Here is a 22,635-nt window from a genome sequence, read left to right as displayed (position 1 = left end):
TAATAAAATACATGGATCTATATTGTGTTAAGTGTCGCAAGCACACAGCTACGATAAATCCGACCGAAATCGTCACACGTAACAACAGGAACGCAATCGCAGGAGAATGTGAAGTTTGCAAGACACGCAAGTTCAGATTTATAAAAAAAAAACTAGAACCGGAGGAGACATTGCCGCCTCCATGAAAAATCTACCTGGGTTGCCCTGGGCGAAATATCCCGGAGAGAAGCATCTACCAGGATATAATTATTGTGGACCCGGAACGAGACTCGATATCAGACTTGACGATAATAACCAACCATATCAAGGCGAAAATCCGGTAAACGCCATCGATGAAGCTTGTTACTACCACGATTTCGCATATCGCAGCGGAGATTTACAACAAAGGCATCTCGCTGATATCAAGCTAATTCACGCACTAGACGCGATTCCTGATAAAGTTTCAAAGAGAAATTAGCAACCTGGCTGGTAAAAGGCGCGATGAAAGGCAAATTAGTATTCGGTGCTGGTAAATAATATGGAGCAGATATATTATTCTCCGCGAGGATTTTGGCGAGGAAAATCAGCGATTGCCAAACTCGCCAAGGCCGCTAAAGTAAAATCATCCGTTGCTGAATCGTGGCTATCAAAACAGGCAATTTGGCAAATATATCTTCCTCCGCCTAAAAAAATACCGTAGGCGAGTTTCACCGTCAGTGTCCCTAATGAGGTCCATCAAGCGGATCTGATGTTTCTTCCTCACGATACTGTTGACGGAGTCACATACAAATACGTTTTGACCATTGTCGATATCGCTAGCAGGTATAAAGAAGCAGAGCCATTATCAAATAAAACAGCGACGGAAATTGCTAAGGCGTTTAACGAAATTTATTCACGATCCCCGTTGACATGGCCGAATCTTCTCCAGGTTGATCCAGGTCGAGAATTCCTCGGCGCGGTTACTTCATTGATGAAAAAAAATAACGTTAAAATCCGTCGCGGTATTGTAGGTGTTCATCGCAATCAAGCTATCGTCGAAAGATTCAACAAAACGCTTGCAGAACGATTATTTGGATACCAATACGCGCGTGAATTTATTCAAGATAATCGATCTCACGATTGGGTATCAAGATTGCCTCATGTAATTAACGCGTTAAATAATGAGACAACTCGAACAATATCGATGAAACCCGCGATTGCTATTACAAAATCGAATATACCCCTAAAGCGAGATTCCACAATTCAGCCTGTACTAGGTAGCGTCACAGTCAGATATTTATATAAGGAAGGCGAGGCCGAAGGAGGCAGAAAAAGAGCAACCGACCTAACCTGGAGCGTTACAACACATAAAATATCCGCCGTAACAAGATCATCTGGAAGACCAGCGATTTATATTCTAGATTCGTTAGCGCCACAACGCGGATTTACCAAAGAAGAATTACAAATAGTACCCGAAGATACTCAACTACCGCCAGCGTCACTAATGTAGTTTACTCGAATTCGTCCTAGCTGAGATAATTTTCTTACTCTCGACACGGCCAAATATACCAAATTTGACCAGGATATTCTATCATCGACGATCCAAACTTGGCCATCTACGGTCAATCCTTGCGATGAATGTATCGTTGTTGCGTAACCTAATTTCCACGGTGATTTTTCTGCATTTAACGCTTCATTAACAAGATTAATATCAACAAAGATAATATCATTCAAGACCAAGTTTTTTTCTTCTCCGCATGGCAAAGTAACATTAATATTTTGTCGTCGAGTATTAGCGGGCCTGTAGCATAACGGTACCTGCAACGTTGGAAATTTCTCACAATGCAGCTTGAACAGCATTTCCTGAATAATATCACGAATAATTTTTCTACTAGCGACGATTAGATGATCAGGACGCCACAAATTTAGAAAATCGCTCATCGGAGTCTCGTCGATTATTTTCCTCATGACGTCGCACTGAATCTTGTTTGGTTGTAATCGAATTAATTTTTTGAATTCGGTCAACAAAATATCTGTCGATCTATAATCAGCGTCGATTTCCTCATAATAATCAACGAAACTTCTGAGCCATTCATGAGGCGATTCACCATCGATAGGATTAGGTTGGCCATGATCGCCGCACATTATCACGGCGGTATTTTTCCCTCCCAACCAAGCTAATATCGATTTTAATATATCTAAATTCACCGTGCAAATCTCATCAAATATTATAATCTTGTTGATATATTTAGCACCCATTCGCACCGAGTCCCATGATCCACCGCTATATTTGAAATAGCTATGATACGTGCACGAATTAACGCCACGCTGCTTTATTTCTCGCGCTAATCTATGTGTCGGAGTCAACACGATCATATCGGAGTTCGCAAATAAATTTATTACTCGCGTTGTTTTACCGCTACCACCAGGTCCATTTAGGTAAACAAATTTACTGCGTGAAATTGGATCGAACGCAGATGCGGTTGCCGAAGATTCTAGAATCGAAGATTCTCCAAATCTACCTCGGTGGAATTCATCGTCATCTTCAACATCAGCGTCTTCGCAATAATCTAGAATATCTTCATTTTTTATCCTCCAGGTTCCCCACAAACTACCGTCGGTGATTAAATTTTCCAACTTGTCCTGATATTTTTTATCGATATAAAACGAATCCGTCGCAACCCTAGCTGCGATATCAGAAAATTTGTTTATCATCGACAGCAAATTTATACTAACATAGGCGAGCATCGATGATCGTAAATGCGTATATTGCGCTGATTCTCCGTCAAGGTAGCTAATCACGGTACCTAACTTTGCTCCATCAATGATAATATTCTCCCTGTTACAAAATATTCCTCGTGATACTGTATCGGCGATTATAAAATCCATCTCGGCGTCGTTGATAAACAACCTAGCGTGTCGATGTTTATGATCAACAGATCCACCTTGAGTAAATTTACCGATTATCTTTCTTCCGATATCTTTCGCGTTGTCACAATCCGTCGGCAACCACACGTCGGTCTGTTTCCTGTAAGATATAATCGCCTCACTCACCGTCAATGACACTAACATCGACGAATCTAGCATATATCTCAATAATACCGTAGGGACCCAACGGCGCTGAGATAAATGCCTTCCGAACCAAATATAACAAATTTTATGTAAATTTTCAGCAAACTCAAACGACGTAACACAAGCGAATCCGGTCATGACAAAATCAGGCAACGGTCCGTTAATTGCTACTCTTGTCATCTCGCTGGTAGGATGGCCGAATTTAGCAAAATAATCTGCACAATCGCCATATCCAAGGAAACTTCCAGGATAACACGCGCTCATGTCAACGGAGATCATATCTTCGAAATCGTACCTGGTATTCCACAGTCCGCCATGGCCGTATTCGATACAGCTAAGTTGAATATCGGCGAGATATTCGTTCCTTGTAGGCTTCCACGAGTTTTTCTCTCTCGCGGCATGAGCGGCCACAGACGGAACTGTAAAGCAATTTGTCAGTAACTGATCAGGATTCGACGAATATTTCACCGCAAGTTTTCTCATCGACTCGTGTAGTATTTCGTCCCTGTAAATATCACCGCATGGCAGGATAAATTGATCATATCTTTCCTCGCTAGAAAATAACCATATCGATATCGGATCAGATGCGCTTATTTTTTTGATAAATCTAAACATATCATCGGAATTATCCTTCGCAGCATCTACAGGATAAAATTTTACCATACGATCCCGTGGAAATATCATTACCGATTGCGACCACGCATGGGAATTGTGATCGACAATCTCGATTGGTGCTCCTCGGGATCTATACGGCGACGAGTATAATATTTCTCCCGATATCGTTTTCACCGTGATAGGAAATTTTAGTTTTTTACTCAACGCAGCTACATCGTCCACGGATGCACCATCAGCAACGGTCCTTGCCCACGCGTTAATTTTATCTAACCTTAATTGTGTCAAACCAGATCCACGTCGAGCGTTTTTCATGTGCTCGATAACACGCTCAGCCACGCAATTTATCATCGGTGATTCTTTCATCGCAGGTACGTTTTTCACATCCGGATTATTATTTAGCCGATAAATTCCATAAACAACAGCGCTGGCTGGATAAGATCTAGCATAATAAGGGCCATCGATTCCCAATAACAATCCGGGTTTGGAATTTTTATCGAGAATAACGTTTTTCTTACCACCACGCACTGGATCTCGTTTATCGCGAATAATCCAGGTATCGTCAGGCATTTGTGCGATAAATTTTATTCCAAAGATAAATCGCTCTTCTTTGTGTTCGGTTTTTATGTGCTCGATTATTTTTTTAGCTCGCTCCAGGTTCATCGTAGCATCGATAGAATTTGTTTTCCAGGTCGACCAAGTGTGAATCGCTCCATCATCGAAGAACTCTTTCTTGGCTCGATCAACCTCAGGAATAATATATTCTGCCTCATCAAGATCAAATGCATCCATTGATTATATTTTAGACATATGTTTAAATAATATGAATCAATGCAAATGGATACTAATCGGTTCAAAAAAATGTTGTGATAAATCTTGTAGAGGCGATTATTGAGGCGCTCACATACATGCGATTCGGCGTGGTAGTAAAGGACCACAACGATGTTTAGTTTGCCAAGTTGGCACGCGAGGGAAAACTCGATTGTGTTTGGCTTGTGGAGGAAAAAATTATCGGGAATTGCGGCGGTATTACGAAAAAAGATCCTTGTCCGTGATAACATGCGAAGAAGATTATATTAATCGATTCAAAGCAAATAATGATTTAAACAAATAGATATTACTATATGATTCAAAAATCAGCGATTCCAGAATCAACAATGACGTACGAGTTCAAATCTCACCCAATAATCACGGGATACGAATCGTCGTCCGATGGTACTGTCAGACATATCAAAACGAAGAATCATGTTGGCAATGTTGATAAATTTGGTTATCTCAAATTTACAATCAGCAAAAATAAAAAAAGAAGAAGCGTGGTTTATCTGAATCATAGATTTGTATTCGAATGTTTTCACGGACTAATCAAAATTGGCCTTGTTATCGACCATATTGACGGAGATAAACTTAACAACAAACTATCCAATCTTCGGGCGGTAACCCAAAGCGCAAATTGCAAATTTGGTAATACCGGTGGCGGACAGCGACCAGCCAAGGCAGTCAAATCGATAAATCGAGAGACAAATGAGGAAATTGTATTTACATCGATGAGCGCCGCTGCAAAATATTTTAGTATTTATCCGAATTCCGTGCGATTTGTAGCAGAAAAAATTCAAAATGCGACGTTTTCTTATAAATTTGGCGAATGGATCGAGTTTTACTATATTCCAATAATATCCGAAGAAAATTAAATTAAATATTACAAAATTTATATAATGAACGAGGAAAATGTAAACAACATCATCGAAGCCATCGAGGATTTGAAAAATAAAAATGTAAATTTATCTTCAGATTTGGACGCAGGTAAAATCCGGTCCGAATTTGAGACGATTGTCCAGGGAAAACTCGAATACAGGTACACGCTACCGTCCGAATATAAATTCATAAAGAAAATCCAGATTGCCATGTACCAATCGCTTGCGACTGTCAGCGATGATCAAATCGAGGAGTTTGTTAAATTATCGACGCTGGTAGAAAAAGTGAGATCGAGTTTATCAGATCAATATGACTCAAGAAAAATTACAAGCTCGCGCGTCAGGCAGCTAAAAAAGCTAGTCGATGAAAGTAAAATCGAAGATTCCTGATTCTTGCCACAAAAAAAAAACAAAAATTAAAAAATCTACTAATTTTGAAAAATTTCCCTGATTTTTATTTATTTTTTTGGCCATTTTTTTCTGGCGGAAAGATTTACGATCTCACAAGTAAATTGATACTCAGTGTTTCCTCGCGTATATCAAGCAAATTTCCATTTTGATCCGTCAGTTTGAAATTTATCCTTGATAATAATCGATTGTGACATCGCAGGTAAAATGGATTTACTGGCTCTTTTATTATCAAAAATCCCGGAGAGACGCTAGGTGAAAACGAATATAAGATAAATCCCTGTTGTGCCTGTTTTGACACAGACGAATCAACGTTGTAGCTATCTTCGACGACATCCGCGTGAAGATTAATCGCGATAACTTCCGCTATATTAACGATACCCTGTGAGATATGCCGCCCCTGCTTGGCTGGATCATTATCATGTTGGAGAATTGATTTTGATTGTAATTTTTTAGTCAACCACGCGGCATATAATTTCGGAAATAAATCATCGATGGTATCAGTGACGGATTTTCTCATTTCATCAACGTTATAATCAGGAAATTTGAAATTTGGTAACGTTTCCTCGGTTAATCCAAATAACGTCATAAATTTTTGTTTCTCTCCTGAATTTCTAATCAACTTGAAGCTACTGACGGGAAGAACATGATCAGCGACTGATATATCGTCGGTTATCGCCTGAATGAACATGCCGTGATAATATTCAGTATCATACGCGAGTTGGTTCAGAATCTTCACACGTTCGATAATAATTTTGTTGCATGATTCTGATTCGTCCAAGATACATTCATGAAAATATTTTTTTAGTAAATTTAATTGTAATTTATGTTCCTGATTAAAATCATCGATGGTTTTTCTTATCAACGTACCGTCTATGGATTTTATCCTGCTAATTTGGGAAACATCGACGATTTCGACATCCGGAGGGACCTTAGGAAGAGGTAACCACGAGAAAATTTTATCCTTAAGAGTGAAAGCAAAAAATACCAAGCTGGATTTGTGTTTGTTCATGAGAATGATGGCATCTTCGATAAGATTTTTATGTCTGATGGCGGTTTCGTAATATCCTTCGTTGGTGGTGAAATCAGATTTTTTTGGTTCAGGTGGCTCTGGAGAAGCTTCCTCGTGCCAACCTGGAATAAAAACATCTGGTTTTTTTGGTTTTACCGGAGGTGCGATTTCAGGCCAACCTAGCACTGTCCTAATCGATGATTGGTAAATATCGACAATATATGGTGATTTTACCTCGATTATCGACGACAACGTTGGTTCGTGTGCTAATATTTTTATTCCTGGCGTAGCATCGCCGGTTATATTTGATATCCTACCGGTAAATTCCTTATCGATTTGCTCAATTTCGTAGCTGCCTGTTGGTATACTAACGACAATCCAATCGGGATTTCCATCAGGGCGGTTTTTATTAGCAAAAACAAGCGAATTGTTTGACAATAATCTTCCGAATGATTTCGATCTGATATTGGGCCAACTATTATAGACACGTAACTGCGATAATGCAATTTCCTTGACGCTAATTGGCGTTAGAAAATCGATACTAAATTCTGGCTTGGTTGAGCTTACCGATATCAGCGTCGTTATCGGCGGTGTTGTGTTTGTCACGATTTGAGTCAATTCGGACATTATTGATATTCATTCGTTCAATCTCAGAGTAGATATTTACCATCATGGAAAATTCTAGATCGGATATAACGCCGTCGTTGAGACTCTCAGAAAGCAACGATGATAATTTCGAATACGCCTCGTTGACCTGGGATAGTTTACTCGTGCACAGGGACAATTTTTCATTCGTGCATGAGGATATCTTTTTTGCGATGATATTGAGAACACCAGCGATTGTTGTTGTCGATGATATTACTATCGTTGCAACGATTGGCGCGATTGTTGTTACCGCGGATAAGATTATTCCCGCACCGGCGACTATTGCACTTACCGCGTACACAGCAACATCGATGGTAACTAATCTACGTTGATATTTCTTTATTTTTACCTGATACTCGTCAAGAAGTTTTTTAGTGAATCTTGCCACGAACGCTCTTGATTGTATCGGTAGTCCAATGCAGTCATTTATATTGACCATATTTCACCCAATCAATTGCAGTCCATATGGATAAATATTCGAAAATTGCAAAATAATTGGTTGGTCCTGTGGTGGTTCTATCTGGCGGTGATAGCGTAAATGTCTCCGTGTTACCTTCACCTATAGAAATAATAAAAAACCCGGGATAAAATTCATAAATTTCATGATGGTCGGCCGTTACATTGAATTTTATCGCTCCGGAGATAAGATATACTCGATATACACCAGTAATTGGCGAAGTAAAGCTAAGTGTGTTATTCTCGGGTGTCCAGGTAAGATTCTGTGTTTTTACCACAAATGTTAAATTGCAGGGAAGATTTTTTGTTGCCACTTGATCTGGCACATAAAGACGCGCCAATGTTTGAAGATTCACTGACGATATTTTTGTGTTAATATCACTAACTTTTACTTCAGAATTATCAATTTTTTCGAGAAGTTCCTTGTTCGAACTTCGCATCGTTGAAACATCCACGTGGATTTCTCTCACAATTTCTCTGAGATCGTCGTGTGATGTTGTATCGGTCTTTTGGTCAATTTTTGTAGTTGCGTCGAGAAGTTTCGCGTTCAAATCTCGAATTTCTCCGTGGTACAATGACATATCGACTTTTTGACGCGCCAATTCACGTACTACGTTAATATCATCGCTAATTTTGGCAATATCCTCGTTGATTTTTTTTATTTTCTGGCTGAGATCGTCGTGTGATGTTTTATCGACCTTTTCATTTATGATTTGACGTATCGCGGAAGTTTCATCGTTAATTTTTTTTGTTTTCTCGCTGAGATCGTCGTGTGATGTTTTATCGACCTTTCGACGCGCCAATTCACGTACCACGTTAATATCCTCGTTAATTTTGGAAATTTCCTCGTTGATTTTTTTTATTTTCTCGCTGAGATCGTCGTGTGATGTTTTATCGCTTTTCTGACTCATTACGGCTTTTATTTCGGTAATATCGGCAAAAACGTTAGTGGTGTCCTTGCTGATTTTTCCTACCTTATCGCTAAGATCGTCATGCGATTCTTGATCAACTTTTTTCTTCACTAATTCGTGTGCGGCGAGGGAAGTATCGCCGGATTTTTTTGCATCCTCGTCAATTTTTTTACTAAGTTTAGCTAAGGTATCGTCGAGTTTTTTAAGATCGTTATTTAGCCTGTTAAGTCTTTTTGTCACTCTGTCCTGAAGATCGTCGTATAATGTTTTATCGGCCTTCAGAAGCAGCGTTTCTGATAATTCGTTGTCTTTTTTTTCCACGTCCGCGATATTGGCCTTCAGGGGCAACTTCGCTACAATATCGGCGATAGATTTTGATACCGACTCTGATAGGCTAGTAAATTGATCGATACGATCGTTATATTCGTCTCGCTTGATTATATCAGTTATTTTGACGTTGCTTGTTTGTAATCTTCCTTCGCTGTTCTGAAAAATTGCAACTTCGCCAGGATCTATCTCTGACAGCGATAGAAGATTATTAATATCATCCCTGGTTGCAAATTTTGATGTATCAACGTCAGTCACTGCTGCTTCCTTCTTCCTGTAGATGAATCTACCATAAATATCAACCATGATATTTATCTACGGTGTATTTAAATACAATCCTGTGATACGGACCGGATGATTTTGAAATCGCATCGAGAACGTTAATTGATTCTGGACCACATATCGGTGGATCCATTACCGTCTGCGTCGGAAGTGTCGAGTACCAAATTGGAATATTCAACTTTGAAACGTAATTGATGAATTCTTTCGGTGGCGCTAGTCCGTATGAGTCAAAGTAAACGACTTCGCGAGGATTAATCGCGTAGGCGACCCAGTGTGTGCCGGGGCCGGTATTTGAATCGAGATTTATTATTCCCGTCTCAGTAGAATTTGGTTTTTCTGGTAGTTGATTCCGCATAAATACGCCTCTGAAAAACTTTATTTTTTTATTTTTGGCTTCGTTAAGTAAATCTAAATTTGAATAGGGCGTGCCAATCTTAGGCCGGATCCGTACAGAGGAGGTCGTCCCAATCTTAGGCCGGATCCGTACAGAGGTAGTCTTGGATAAAGGTTGTTTCCCTTTTTTTTACCGTATCGTCCTCCTACTTTTTCTAATAGTTTTTTACCTGCGTATCCAGCCGCGGCTGATGCTAGACCGGTTGCTATTGTCGGAGCAATCGCGGCTAATAATCCAGGAATAGCGGCTAGTAGAGGGAAAAATCCACCTGTTTTGACCATGTCTCTGATGGCACCTATACTAAGATTCACATGAACGCCGGAATTCGCTGATTTGGCTTTGGTGAAGCGTTCACGTTGACCCCTAGTTAGCGATAGTTTGTTAGGCCCACCCTGAATTTGATCATTTTTCAAGGTTAATTTCATACCGCATCGCTTTGATATCGCTGACTGAAGTTTTTTCATCTGACCCTGGGTCAGAGTTACGCTGACGTGTTCGTATGGCATATTAATATTATTTTAATCTAAATTTAGAAAAATCTAGATTTTGTTACATTTTCTCGACAGGTGCGTCGATGACTCTCATTCTGCCACTGATGCCTTCCAGGATCATTGTTCTATCGCTGAGAATCACCGCGATTGCCCTAGCTGCTCCAGCTGTGTTAATTGTGGCCTTGAAATGAATATCAACGACGGATTGTTTCACCAAATCGAGATGTTCCAGGGAAAAGTAATAGATAGGATAGCGAGTATTAAAATCCAACTGTGATATTTGCAATCCGGTATCGATATTTTGATCGCGACCCATAAAACACAATAATCGATGATACGCGCGAGCCGTAGAATAGTTGGCAAAATCAATCGATATTTCCTCGGATGGCTCTTGTTGCCCGTTTATCCTCAACGACACATTTGTCGCGTTAAATGCATCGAATATCATGTGACTGTGTTCTTGATCGTACCTATTTGCGTTTTGAAGAGCAACAAAGATGTGTCTGGGCGCCGAGACGCCTTGTTGTGACGCAATTCGCCAAGTAAATATTCCGTTAATATTAACGTCGATAGAGTCGGTCGTAGTTGTTAGCCAGGACATAACAGACTTACCACCTTGATTCATGAATGACAATAATTTTTCTTCCTCAATCATCGATGGAACTATCGCTGACATCCACAATGTAAATTTAGTTAGTAACACCTTACCGGCATCGCCTCCTGTTCGCCAAATAGCTCTGTCATTGCCTGTGTCGTCTCGAGCGAAGGAAATTGTGTGTTTTGCTCCGTAAATGACTTTCCTGAAATGCCTGCAAAATCCAAAAATGTGAGATAGCGGAATTGCACAGGAGAATTTTCGTTCATTTCCTTTTAACATTTTTTCCCGCGTGGCAAATCCGAGGTTGTAATTATTATTGATGCCGAGCATTACATCGACGTTGGTGGCGTTAGCATCATTAGCGGCATTTCTCGGCACACCGATGTTATACTGGACGTGCTCAGCATGGTCGGAATTATCTTTGGCGAACATCATACTAGGACCGGCTGACCTGGTAAAATCATCCGAGTATCTAGCTAGGCCTATAATCGTCGTTGCTAAATCAACGTTGCCCGTGATTGACTCAATCTCTCTTCCATCGATCATATAAGTGGCACTCTTGAATAAAGCCATGATGCCGTTGTTGACGAATCCAATTTTAGAATTTTCTGCGTGGGCGGTACCGTCATTTTTCGTAATTTTACCAACAAATTCGATATATGCCTCAGACGGAAGAAAATATCTTGCTGTATCGTGAACTTGAATTTCAACACGATTAGTCGCATTTGGTGTCACTGTGTCGTACGAGAAATACTGGAAATCACGCACGGATGTGTCTCTACCTACAGGCTCGTCCATGTCGAACACTTCGTTTGACACTTGTGCGAACATTTATTATTAAGAATTTCATCTAAAACGAAGACCGCTGCCTGATATAAAACTTGTGTTCGCGACTTCCTTTACTAGATTATTTGCGAAATTTGTGTTAGCAACTTCCTGTGCTAGGTCATTTATTTTTTTATTTGCTGCGTCGTTTATAGCTTTACTGACCTGGGGGGGGGGGCATTTCGCTGGTACTAGGTAATTTGACGGGTTGTTTTTTTTTGCACATTAAATTTGATATTTTGCTTTTGACAACATCGAAGCCTTTACTGGCCAAATTACCAATACCAGAGATGACAGTCTCGCCGATCTTTCCTATTACCTTTGATGCAATTTGTTTGGCTGCGGGTCCGATTTTAGGGACTACTCGCGTGCCGAGGCTTTTAACGATGTCGCCTAATCCATTGCCGTGAATATATTTATATACGGGCAATCGAGAGTTAACTATGCGGACCTGTCTAGGTCTGCGTTGATGTTTGTGAACGATCATTGTTATTTTAATTGTGTTGTTTTAATCGATGAGTTCGTCAACGAGCTCTTTGTAAATGTAGGAATTGATAACACCGCCGCGAAACAATCGCTGACAAATATCGGAAGCTTCGTTGATTATTTCAGAAGAGTTATTTCCAGCTCGTTTTCCTCCGATTAATATTTCGAGGCGAGATACATCGTTGACGACGCTGTCAGGACAAATGGTGTATCCGCTTCCTGTTTTTGGTTCTGGAAACATTTGCCCATGTAACGACGATATTATATCTTCCTCTTCCTCTTCTGGCTCTTCTGGTTTTTCTGGTTCTTTTATTTCTGATTCTTTTATTTTTTCTAGAAATTTTTTGTAATCTTGATCATTAAGATCAACGCGTCTTTCCTTTGCGACAAAATATACCGCGGGAATCCAATCGTCTTTGGTGTATTTATTGATACTTCTGTCATACAAATACTCATTTCTTTTATCGAAGCCAAATTTGGCAACGTTGATTAAATTATCCCCTATTTTAAAATACCTAATCGCGTCATCGGTAAAATCTGTATAGGGAAAAGTTCCTGCGATGGATTTTATTTCCCCCAATTCTTGTGGTTGAATTTCTCGTAGTTTCTTAGATTTTTTCTTATTTTCCGCATGTCTATCATTTGCGATTTGCAAGAATCGAATATGAATCGGGTCAGTTTTTTTCGCCTGGGATAAATTAAATCTAGCTCGAAATAGCATATTATACCAAGTTTCTCGATCTTTTTTTTTCTTCAGTCCTTCCTGTGTTAAAAAGGCATGTTTATTACTGTAAGAATCTTCCGTGAATGTAACAAATGCAAAAATATCATCACCACCTTTTTTTCTAAATTCATCAAATTTTTCAAATTGTTTCATCAATGATTTCCAACCGTCATTGGTAAATTTTTCCATTATTTTATCCTTAGGACTTTTCTTTTGGTCTTCCTTTTCATCTTCATCTTCATCTCCCACCCATTCTGCTTGCTGCGGATCTTGCTGCGCTTGTGCTTGTGCTTGTGCTTGTGCTTGTGCTTGTACTTGTGCTTGGCGAATTTGTTCAAGCTGATCTCGCACTAATCGAGTGTGTTCCTCAATGTCTCTCAACACAGGAAGAATTCCGCGTTTTTTGATATCCGGATCTTTCACATCACCAAGTAAGACTCGCTCGGTTGATTCGGTAACTGGCCTTAACAAATTCGACGATAATTCGGTAAATCTCTGTGTCGCGTCTTCGTAATCGCGAACTTTTTTCTTGAATAATTCTTTTGCTGGGATAAGTTTCTTTATTGCCGCTAATTGTTCCGCGCTATTCTGGCAGAATGAGGCTCTCCAACTGTGCTAGTTTTCCGACTCATATTTTTTTCAATCATATTATTTTAATGTGACGTAAAATGGACCAAAGCAGCCCCACGTTGCAACAAAAAATATAACACAAAAAATTATTCCCGACAATTTATTTTCCTGTCCTGGACGCTATATTTACTAACACACACGGCGCGACCAACCGATGCACCCGGTCTGAAATGCATGAAAATTAGCTCCCGTAGAAGGCTTTTGTTTTGCTTTCTGAGGCTTCTACGGAGAAAGTTCTCGTAGGAAGGTTTATTTTGGCTGGAAACTCTGGTCTGTTCAACTTCCCTTAACGAGAATTTATTTTTCTGTCTCGGATGCTATATTTATTGACACACCTGGTATACACACCTGATGCACCTGGTCTGGAATGCACGAAAATTGATTCCCGTGGAAGGTTTTATTTCTGCTTTCTGAGGCTTCTACGGAGAAAGTTCGCGTAGGAAGGTTTATTTTGCTTGGAAAAAATGGTCTGTACAACTTCCCTGCTGCTCATTGTTCTTTTTCAAACCATTTTGTTGCCAAGCTTTATTTATTACGTGAAGTACCATTTTCAGTATATTGATCGATTTAGTGTAAGCCATGTGTCGTTTAAATTTTCTCTGCAATCTTACTAATATTACTTAACATGCTCTTATTACAGGCGAAACAAGTTCGGGAAAGAGTACATTTCTAAATGTACTTCTAGGAGAAAACATACTGCCATCGCACCATCTGCACACAACCGCAAGCTTGTGTCGGTTACACAATAGTGAGAACAGAAGGATAGAATGCATCGTGGAAAATAGAATTATCGACAGCATAACTCTGACTGCGCATTCCAGTGAACTAAGGGAGAAGTTAGAATCAATAACGAAAAAGTTACTTTCAAATGACGGAAAAGATGAACCTCTCAAATCCATTGACATATATTGGCCAATCTCCTCATTGCACGTACGTTATTGCATTGTTGGTGTGGAAACATGTATGATGACTTCTTTAGGTAGACGACGTGCGCTTAATGCATGGGTGCCAACAGCGTCAAAGTATTATCATGTACTAAAACAGTGATAGCTGTAAGGATATGCATACATGTTCTTTACTTTGCGCGCCTTTGTGTACACACACACACACACACATATATAAATATATATATATATATATATATATATATATATATATATATATATATATATATATATATATATATAATATATATATCATGAGAACATTGTATAGCGCCTAATCTTTAGAAACTCAAAGTAATTTACATCATACAACACTAGACAAACCATATATAATCATATGATTACAAAAGACAAACACCATGCAATTAGAAAACAGAATACATGCTGAAAATATATAGGTAAGTAAATATTATTAGGTCTTTACGTCTGTTATTGCGGTAGAAATATGTGAGTTTTAAGAGCCCTCTTGAATGAGATCATTGTGTCTATGTGTCTAGTGTCAGTCGGCAATGTGGTCCACGCTGCTAGGCCCTGGTTTGCACCTTTCTGGTGTTCACACATGGCTGAGGTCGGATATTTATGTTGGACTGGAGTATGTCAGTGAACCGCAGCACAGATAAACACTTATGTGCTTGATTCAGGATAGAATGGATATCCAGTGAAGGGTACGGGGCAGGGGGGAGTGTTCTCGATCGGGGTACTCTAGCAGTGATCCGAGCAGCTGTAAATAAATTTATCTTATAAATATTAAGATAATGGTGATGAGGCACACACAAAAAATAAGGACAATAACAATAGTAACAGAAAAAATACTACTATTACTTCTAATAATGATACTAATATTGTTCATTTTATTTTAGCTTGATTATGTCGTTATCTTGTCCAATATTACGTTCTGTGTTCAATTATTGTCTCCTTTATGTAGCTGGTCCTTATATCTCGATGCCCCCGAGAAGCGATCGGTCTCAATTTACACCAGATATATAAAAAATCATTTCTAATGTGAATAATGTTGTAGAAATCGTTTATGTCAAAGAAACACTATCCTTCAGGTATTTTATGTTTGTTTATAATTTAAAAAATTAAACTCTATGAAAATACATATTTCATTTACTTTGTTTGCTTGTATATTTCATGCTTTATCTTCTACCTTGAGTAAGAGATCCATGGACGTTTATCACGTCAGAATTTTACATCTATATTTCTATCATCAGGGGCGCTATGTTAGATATAAAAGCAAACCGAGATACATAGATCGATGTAAACAGTCTACCTTAGCGTACATGAATAAATGATACCAGGATTCATTCTCCAAATTTTGAAACCATTGTCCATAAACAACATAAAATATAAATTGCTATGAGAGACACCAAGTTAGTTAACTTAGAACCTCCTAAATGCCAAGGATTATATATCAATAAGGACCTTATTTTAATCGTAGGGTAATATTACTATATTATTGTTGAGTGACATGTTGCATAATTATTTTGCATTTTTTACTGATACCTCTAGGAAAATGTTGTGCTTGTTGACACGCCTGGAATCGGTGAGCGTGATGCTCTGACGAGGCAAGTTGTTGAGTATATTCCTAAATCTGCCGGGTATATTTTCATCGTTGATAGCTCTCGCGCTGGCGGAGTTCAAGATTCTGGGGTACATCTATATCTCTGTTGCATTCTCTCCATCTATCTGTATATATATATATATATATATATATATATATATATATATATATATATATATATATATATATATATATATATAGTATTTATTTCTGCATTTTGTGTCCGTAACGTGATTGTTCATTTTACATTGCTAACATTTATTAAAGCATACAAGATTGTCCATCTTACGAATACATCAAGTTTGGATCTCTTCTCCTTCATAATCTTACAATGTATAACCTTAATGTAGTTTTGATATAAGTGCGCATGTTTTCTTATCCAATATATTATCCAAACATCCACAAGTTTTGAAATTTCAATGTAGTCAATTTGCCAGGAATGCAAATTGATGTTATTAAAATGTATGCAATATACAAAATCCATCACAAATTGGTGGGGGAAGATCCAAGTTTAGGCACCATGATATGTGTCCGTTTCCTTAAGATACACCAAAAAACAACATTCATGCGTATACTCAAGCAACATCTCAATAAATTACAGATAAAAACGTACACGAAACGGTATGATCAGAACTTATATGCTGCATTGTAAACGGATACACGGAAACCAAAAGAGAATATTAGTTTACCGTTTTCCATTCGTGCCGCAATTACGGGAATATTCCTATTCTGCCTATAAATCGGGCAAGAATACAAGGTTAAAGTTGTTGTGGTTACGCAAAGAAATTCTATTCCTGTATAGTTAATAATTCAGGATAGCTATAGTAGAACTATAATAAATTCAGATATGCTATATAATGCATATAAACGAACTAGTCTCCTTTCGGTAAGCCAGTACAATTCATCACTATTATTATTTACAGCCGTAATGCTATGATAAATAACCAATTTGCATTGATATGCAACTGCGCCTAGTGGGGTATTTAAATTACTACCACTTGGTAGAGACACAAAAGTAGGTTTTTGTACAATACACTTGTCAAGTGTTATAACGCATCAATTGAAAGGATTTTGTTTATCGGATGGTATACTGAAAACGAGGAGCACATACTGGTAAGCAGTGCTGTGTGTTGAAACGTGCAGACATTGCGGATAGTATGTTCATGTAGCTAAGGAAACTGCGGATGATTGCCTACGCAAGTAACCCATGTATTATTCAATATTTTATCTAGTATGGATCAAACTTTTATTAGCATACAAGGAATATAATTGGAAACAGTCAACAAAATGTCCTTTACAACGGAGGACGGGTGAGTCAATTTCAGGATATCTTCATTTACACGTTTTAGATAGGAAAAAAGACGATTATTTCCTAAAAATCTCCTATCTAATAGTCATTTAGGAAGGAAAGCAATGCAGCTCACGCATCCTATATTCTCACACAGTACGTTGACACTCCCAGTATGGATAGGGAGATGAGTGCCTGTCTTCTTGTAAATCTCTGGATGCAATACTCCTTTGAAACGATTGTGAAAAAAACTTGCTTTGTTTCTTCAATCGAATAAATGCATGAGATTGCAACAGCAAGTAGTTTGACGAATAAATATATAATATAATATAATATAATATAATATAATATAATATAATATAATATAATATAATATAATATAATATAATATAATATAATATAATATAATGTAATGTGATGTGATGTGATGCCATATAATATAATATAATATAATATAATGTAATGTGATGTGATGTGATGCCATATAATATAATATAATATAATATAATATAATATAATATAATATAATATAATATAATATAATATAATATAATATATTGGGACGTAATATAATTTGATCTTTTATACCAAACTAAATAAAATCACTTAACATGCAATAATGAAGTTATCTAAATTGCTATCCGAAGACCACAATTAATGTAGGATGACATTGTGGTTTTATATAGGTCATAATAGCTGACTCCCACATACATTTGTTTCGGAACTGCTACCCTGATTTGAACAAAATACAAATGAGAGAACACTTAACAACGTGGGTATGAAATAAAAATCAACACAAAATCAACAAACTTGCTTTCCCCAGATTATATACAAGCAGTGTGATCGGGCGACTGGTAAACGTCTGGCTGTGTCTATTATATAAATAGGTCAGAAACAAGTCATCATCTGGACAAGACAGTGTAAGCCCGTGACTAATTCATTTTTTTCTCCACCCCTTAACTTCATTATCGGTGAGGTGGATTGTACGTAGGTACCTGTCGTATGGTGATCGTCTTGCCAGTTATTTTGCTAATTGAGCCTCAACTGGTCATTCCCTTCGATAAGGCAGAAATGTTAAATTAATTAAAATCCCTTATCTCTAAACCTTCCTAAAACGAGATCAGAATGGTAAAGCAGTAAATTACGTAACTGGGGTTCGGTACTGTAAGCAAAACTGGTGTTTCGTTTTGTGAAAATGTTAGCTTTATTTTACATAAAGTTATAGGACCCCTACTTGTTGCTTGTGTTTCATTTGAACAAGAATGTAACTCTGATCAAAACAGAACTATTGATCTTTGTTTGAGATCACAATACGCAAGTTAACTGCAAGAGTCAAATATGTATTTGGTGCACGACTAAACATCTATTCTACAATATACCTTTAATACGTTCCTTTTGGCACAAATTCTACAATCCACTTACCATTACTGTCGTCACAAAATCGGGACCTATGTAAACATTATTACTGGTAAACATTGCCACCACCCCATTTGAAACATATGTTATTACAATAAATGATCAATCAATATATTCATTACATACACGACACGTATAAAATGGCAACGGTGCCATTTTTAGCTGTTTAGTGAAAGGAAAAGTTTTATCAGTGCAATAAATATGAACCACAATTGTCATTCAAATCCTTGATTATCACTTATCGAAACAGAACGAAAATATGGGGACAAGAGTTTCGTTGTGAAATAAAGTAAAGAACAAATCGTTTAAACGTGTCATAGTCAAAATGCTCTATAGATAACAGAAACTAACAATGTATCGTGTCAGTGGTGTCGATCAGATGCACAGTGTACGGCAAATTCCTGTCAATCAATATAACCCAAAACACATAAAAATGTATGCTAAATCAATCGAAAGAAAACAGAGACCAATATAGAAAAGCATCAGGTTCAATTATCGAGGTTTGGGTGGATTGAATATCATTGCGCAAATGGTGCACTATACATTATGACACAAAAATACTAATGCTATGGTGTTCACATAGGAAGATGGCAATGCCATTAAAGTCGACAATACTGTCACATGTCTGAGAATATATAAACAACTGATTACGAATTAGCACACCAAGAACATGTATAGAGATACCGCACATAATGAATGGCACTGACAGTTTATATATCTCAGATAAAAGGACATTTTCATTCCGTACTTGCCCGGTTATGATAGACATCTATTAATCAAGATAGTGATTAGCATTATGCAAGATGTGGCAATATATATCCTGCCGAGTGAAAACAAGAAATACATCATATTCAGCAAGTTCCTAATATTGTCAGATAAAGATAATAAATAACAGGACAATTCAATGTGTCAATATGTCTATATTCACCGACCAGTATATATAATAGCTGTCTACAATGTTTGATTTAATAGCTTTAACAAACACTGAAACAGCTTTATCATATTCATTGAAAATATCTGACGACTAATAAATACAGCTATATGTGTACATTGATGTATTTTAAAGGATTTAATGAAATATACATAGAACCAACATACATACTTTACTGACCAGACATCAACATTCAAATACCATCGTCCATTACTAACGTGTTCGAGTTACTAAAGAACATTTCAATCTGAAACCTTAGCATATCGAAATAACTATTACATCGGGAATATGCTTTACTGTTTTGTGCTGTTTCTGCGTAATTTAGAAATGTCTGAGTGAATAACTGGCAGCTAAACCCTTATTCACAATTATAGCAGACCCGGTTTAGTACCTGATTCGGCTGTAATATTGTTTGTAGTATCAAAACTGTAGACACACTATGACACGTTCTGATGAGTGATAGTCAACAAGAGGAAACCTTTGCCACAAATACTTCTTGGACAAAGATGGACAGATAAGAAAAAGTGTGATTAGTTATAGTATTGGTATAGGACCTTTATTCTGAACAACGATTCTAACAACTATTGTGCGTTGTCTCTAAGCAGACACATACCGATAACAATTGGATCGTATTACGAGTACATGATCTCAAATTAAATAAAATAATGAAGCGATATCAACACGTTTTATAAAACCTAACAGCAGCTTTAATTATTTAAATTAAAAATTAAAATGTAAGATGAACTTAAGTAAGATGAAATAAATTCAAAATAATCATAAATGGTCACAAGTTCAACATAGTATAGTAATCAAAAAGAATCCCAAGTCCAAAATGTGCTGAAGTACATATACTGATGTTTCGCAATATCCATAACCGTCTTTGAATGCATTTACAATATTCTACAATATTTGCCTTAGTCCAGACAGTCATATGAGCACATTTAACTCGAAACAATGTAAAATAAATTGTTCCTCTCAAATTATATAAAAACACAACATTCAATATATCTAGAATATGGTATCACAACAAGAGCAATACTAGGAAATATGACAATAGGAATTAATACATTGTTTCACTTATTTTAATTCATTTTCATTACTTCATCTGTGTCACAAATTTCACACATAAAATGTCACAAAATTGTACACATATCATCGAAATTGAACTTAAAACTTGCAAACAACCTGTGTTTAGTTTCGTATAAAAAAAGAAAATATAATCATATACCAAAAGTTTAAGCACACAATACAGGCATATATAACAATAGGTAGATTACGCACGTTAGATCGGTCGACAAAGATTTGCTCAAAAATACCAGATAGCTATAACACAAGTTTCAGAATTTCAGTTTGGATGCTGCAATAGATTGCTGCATTCAGGACTAACAGTTATATCCAGATATATTTTGGTTACTAAAATGATGCAAAAGAAGCTCATTGGTTATCAGAAGGGTACAAAACCCAGAGTATCAAACGGTTGAAACACACTGAGACAAATGAGCATAAGAACGATTCCTTGTATGCTATTAATTAACAGCAAATTCGGCACATAGATTGTTATATTACGGAATTGTTTTAATATATTATTCATTTATATTAAACTGTTTTTAAACCCAAGAAAGATTTTCTATTTGAACCACAAGACATTACAATTAAGGAAATCAGTGTATAGTGGATTTATAGTTTTAGAATTTTCAAACTAGTCAAAGCACGGTTAATACATGTTGAAAAACAAACATACTGAAATAACTTGGTTTTGACAGTCTGCTACGGATTCGTTATACATTCATTTTAAGACAGAAGCCAACCATAATGGCAATAAAGATTTCATCATCTTATGTTACGCATAATGATTATCTCTCGTAAAGAAAACAACAGTGTTTATGTATTAATGTATTAGTTTCACTCTTTCAGGACATACATTTTAAAACAGGAATATAAGAATTATAGATGAGAATTTTAAACAAACTATAGAGTAATTAATTCTTTATTCACATAGAGAATTAACAGGAACTGAAAGAATTCGGGTCATAGAAGCATTCATTTTATTAGATAAGAATAACAATGTAGCAGTAATCTTTGTTTCGAGAATAACTATTTTTGTGACTGAAGCGTAACTGTTTTAACATATGAGCATGTACCAGCATGTAAGTGTAATTCTGTTGCAAAATTTCATTTCGTGGCTCTCTAGTTCAAAATGTGTGCAATCATGATATTACACGATCTGTGATAAGACCATTGTGATTGAATGTAGTCCCCAATACATTTCTGTAAAACGTAACCAAACACATGTTTTCTCGTATAATTCTTCTTTATTTAGTTGTAGTTTATACGGCTACCCATTATATTTCACAATGTCATCCATAACGTTAGCTTGGTTATGTTAGTTACTTACTTTCTTGGTCGTCAAAAGGCATCATTCTTCAAACATGGACTAATATATTCACTTTCATAGAGAAATATATGCAAATGTAATCACTTATTTAATTTATTTTGCGTATCTATCACTATCACATTTTCAACCCTTAATATTCAGTTTTTGTTCCGTCACACAGAACTGTTCCACATAAAACGACGATGTAATGGCTATAGTAATAGCCGTTCCAAATTTAGATAAACACAAGATAATTACGTTGTAAGGCTAGTTCAAATACAATTATAAATTCCAAACATATACATGTTTTTTCTAGTTAATTTGTGTTTGAATGTTTACCCGAAGAGCTCAAAACGAACAGAATATATATTTGTGATCATTTGCGTTTTGACTTGAAAGTTAAGAAGTTTTCAAACGTTTGCTAATTTACAACTACTATCAATCATGAGCACTTCTCAAATCATGTATGATGCAACAGTTATTATAATACGATTTGTAAACATATACGTTAAGAAGGTGCTTTTCATATATACTTTAGAATATATATATATATATACAGCTTCTGCCCTCTTGTCTAAATTAATGTACGCTGTAAA

The 22,635-nt window shown here is 36.9% G+C and overlaps 1 protein-coding gene across 3 annotated transcripts in view; it reads left to right on the top strand.

Moving 5' to 3' along the window:
• Positions 1 to 22,635, top strand: part of LOC149786743 (uncharacterized) — a 73,028-nt gene that overhangs the window by 32,543 nt on the left and 17,850 nt on the right. For all 3 annotated transcript variants that reach the window (XM_089977257.1, XM_089977255.1, XM_089977254.1), the window contains exons 10-11: positions 14,163 to 14,452; positions 15,979 to 16,119. In XM_089977257.1, the coding sequence (XP_089833383.1) occupies positions 14,163 to 14,452; positions 15,979 to 16,119 (431 nt within the window). The remainder of the gene's footprint in view (positions 1 to 14,162; positions 14,453 to 15,978; positions 16,120 to 22,635) is intronic.

Source organism: Sinohyriopsis cumingii, chromosome 12, assembly GCF_028554795.1.
Source record: "Sinohyriopsis cumingii isolate HCF-2022 chromosome 12, ASM2855479v2, whole genome shotgun sequence".
In the NCBI taxonomy this organism is placed as follows: domain Eukaryota; kingdom Metazoa; phylum Mollusca; class Bivalvia; order Unionida; family Unionidae; genus Sinohyriopsis; species Sinohyriopsis cumingii.
The sequence above is the reverse complement of the archived record's forward strand: the minus strand, read 5'-3'. Positions and strand labels throughout refer to the sequence as shown.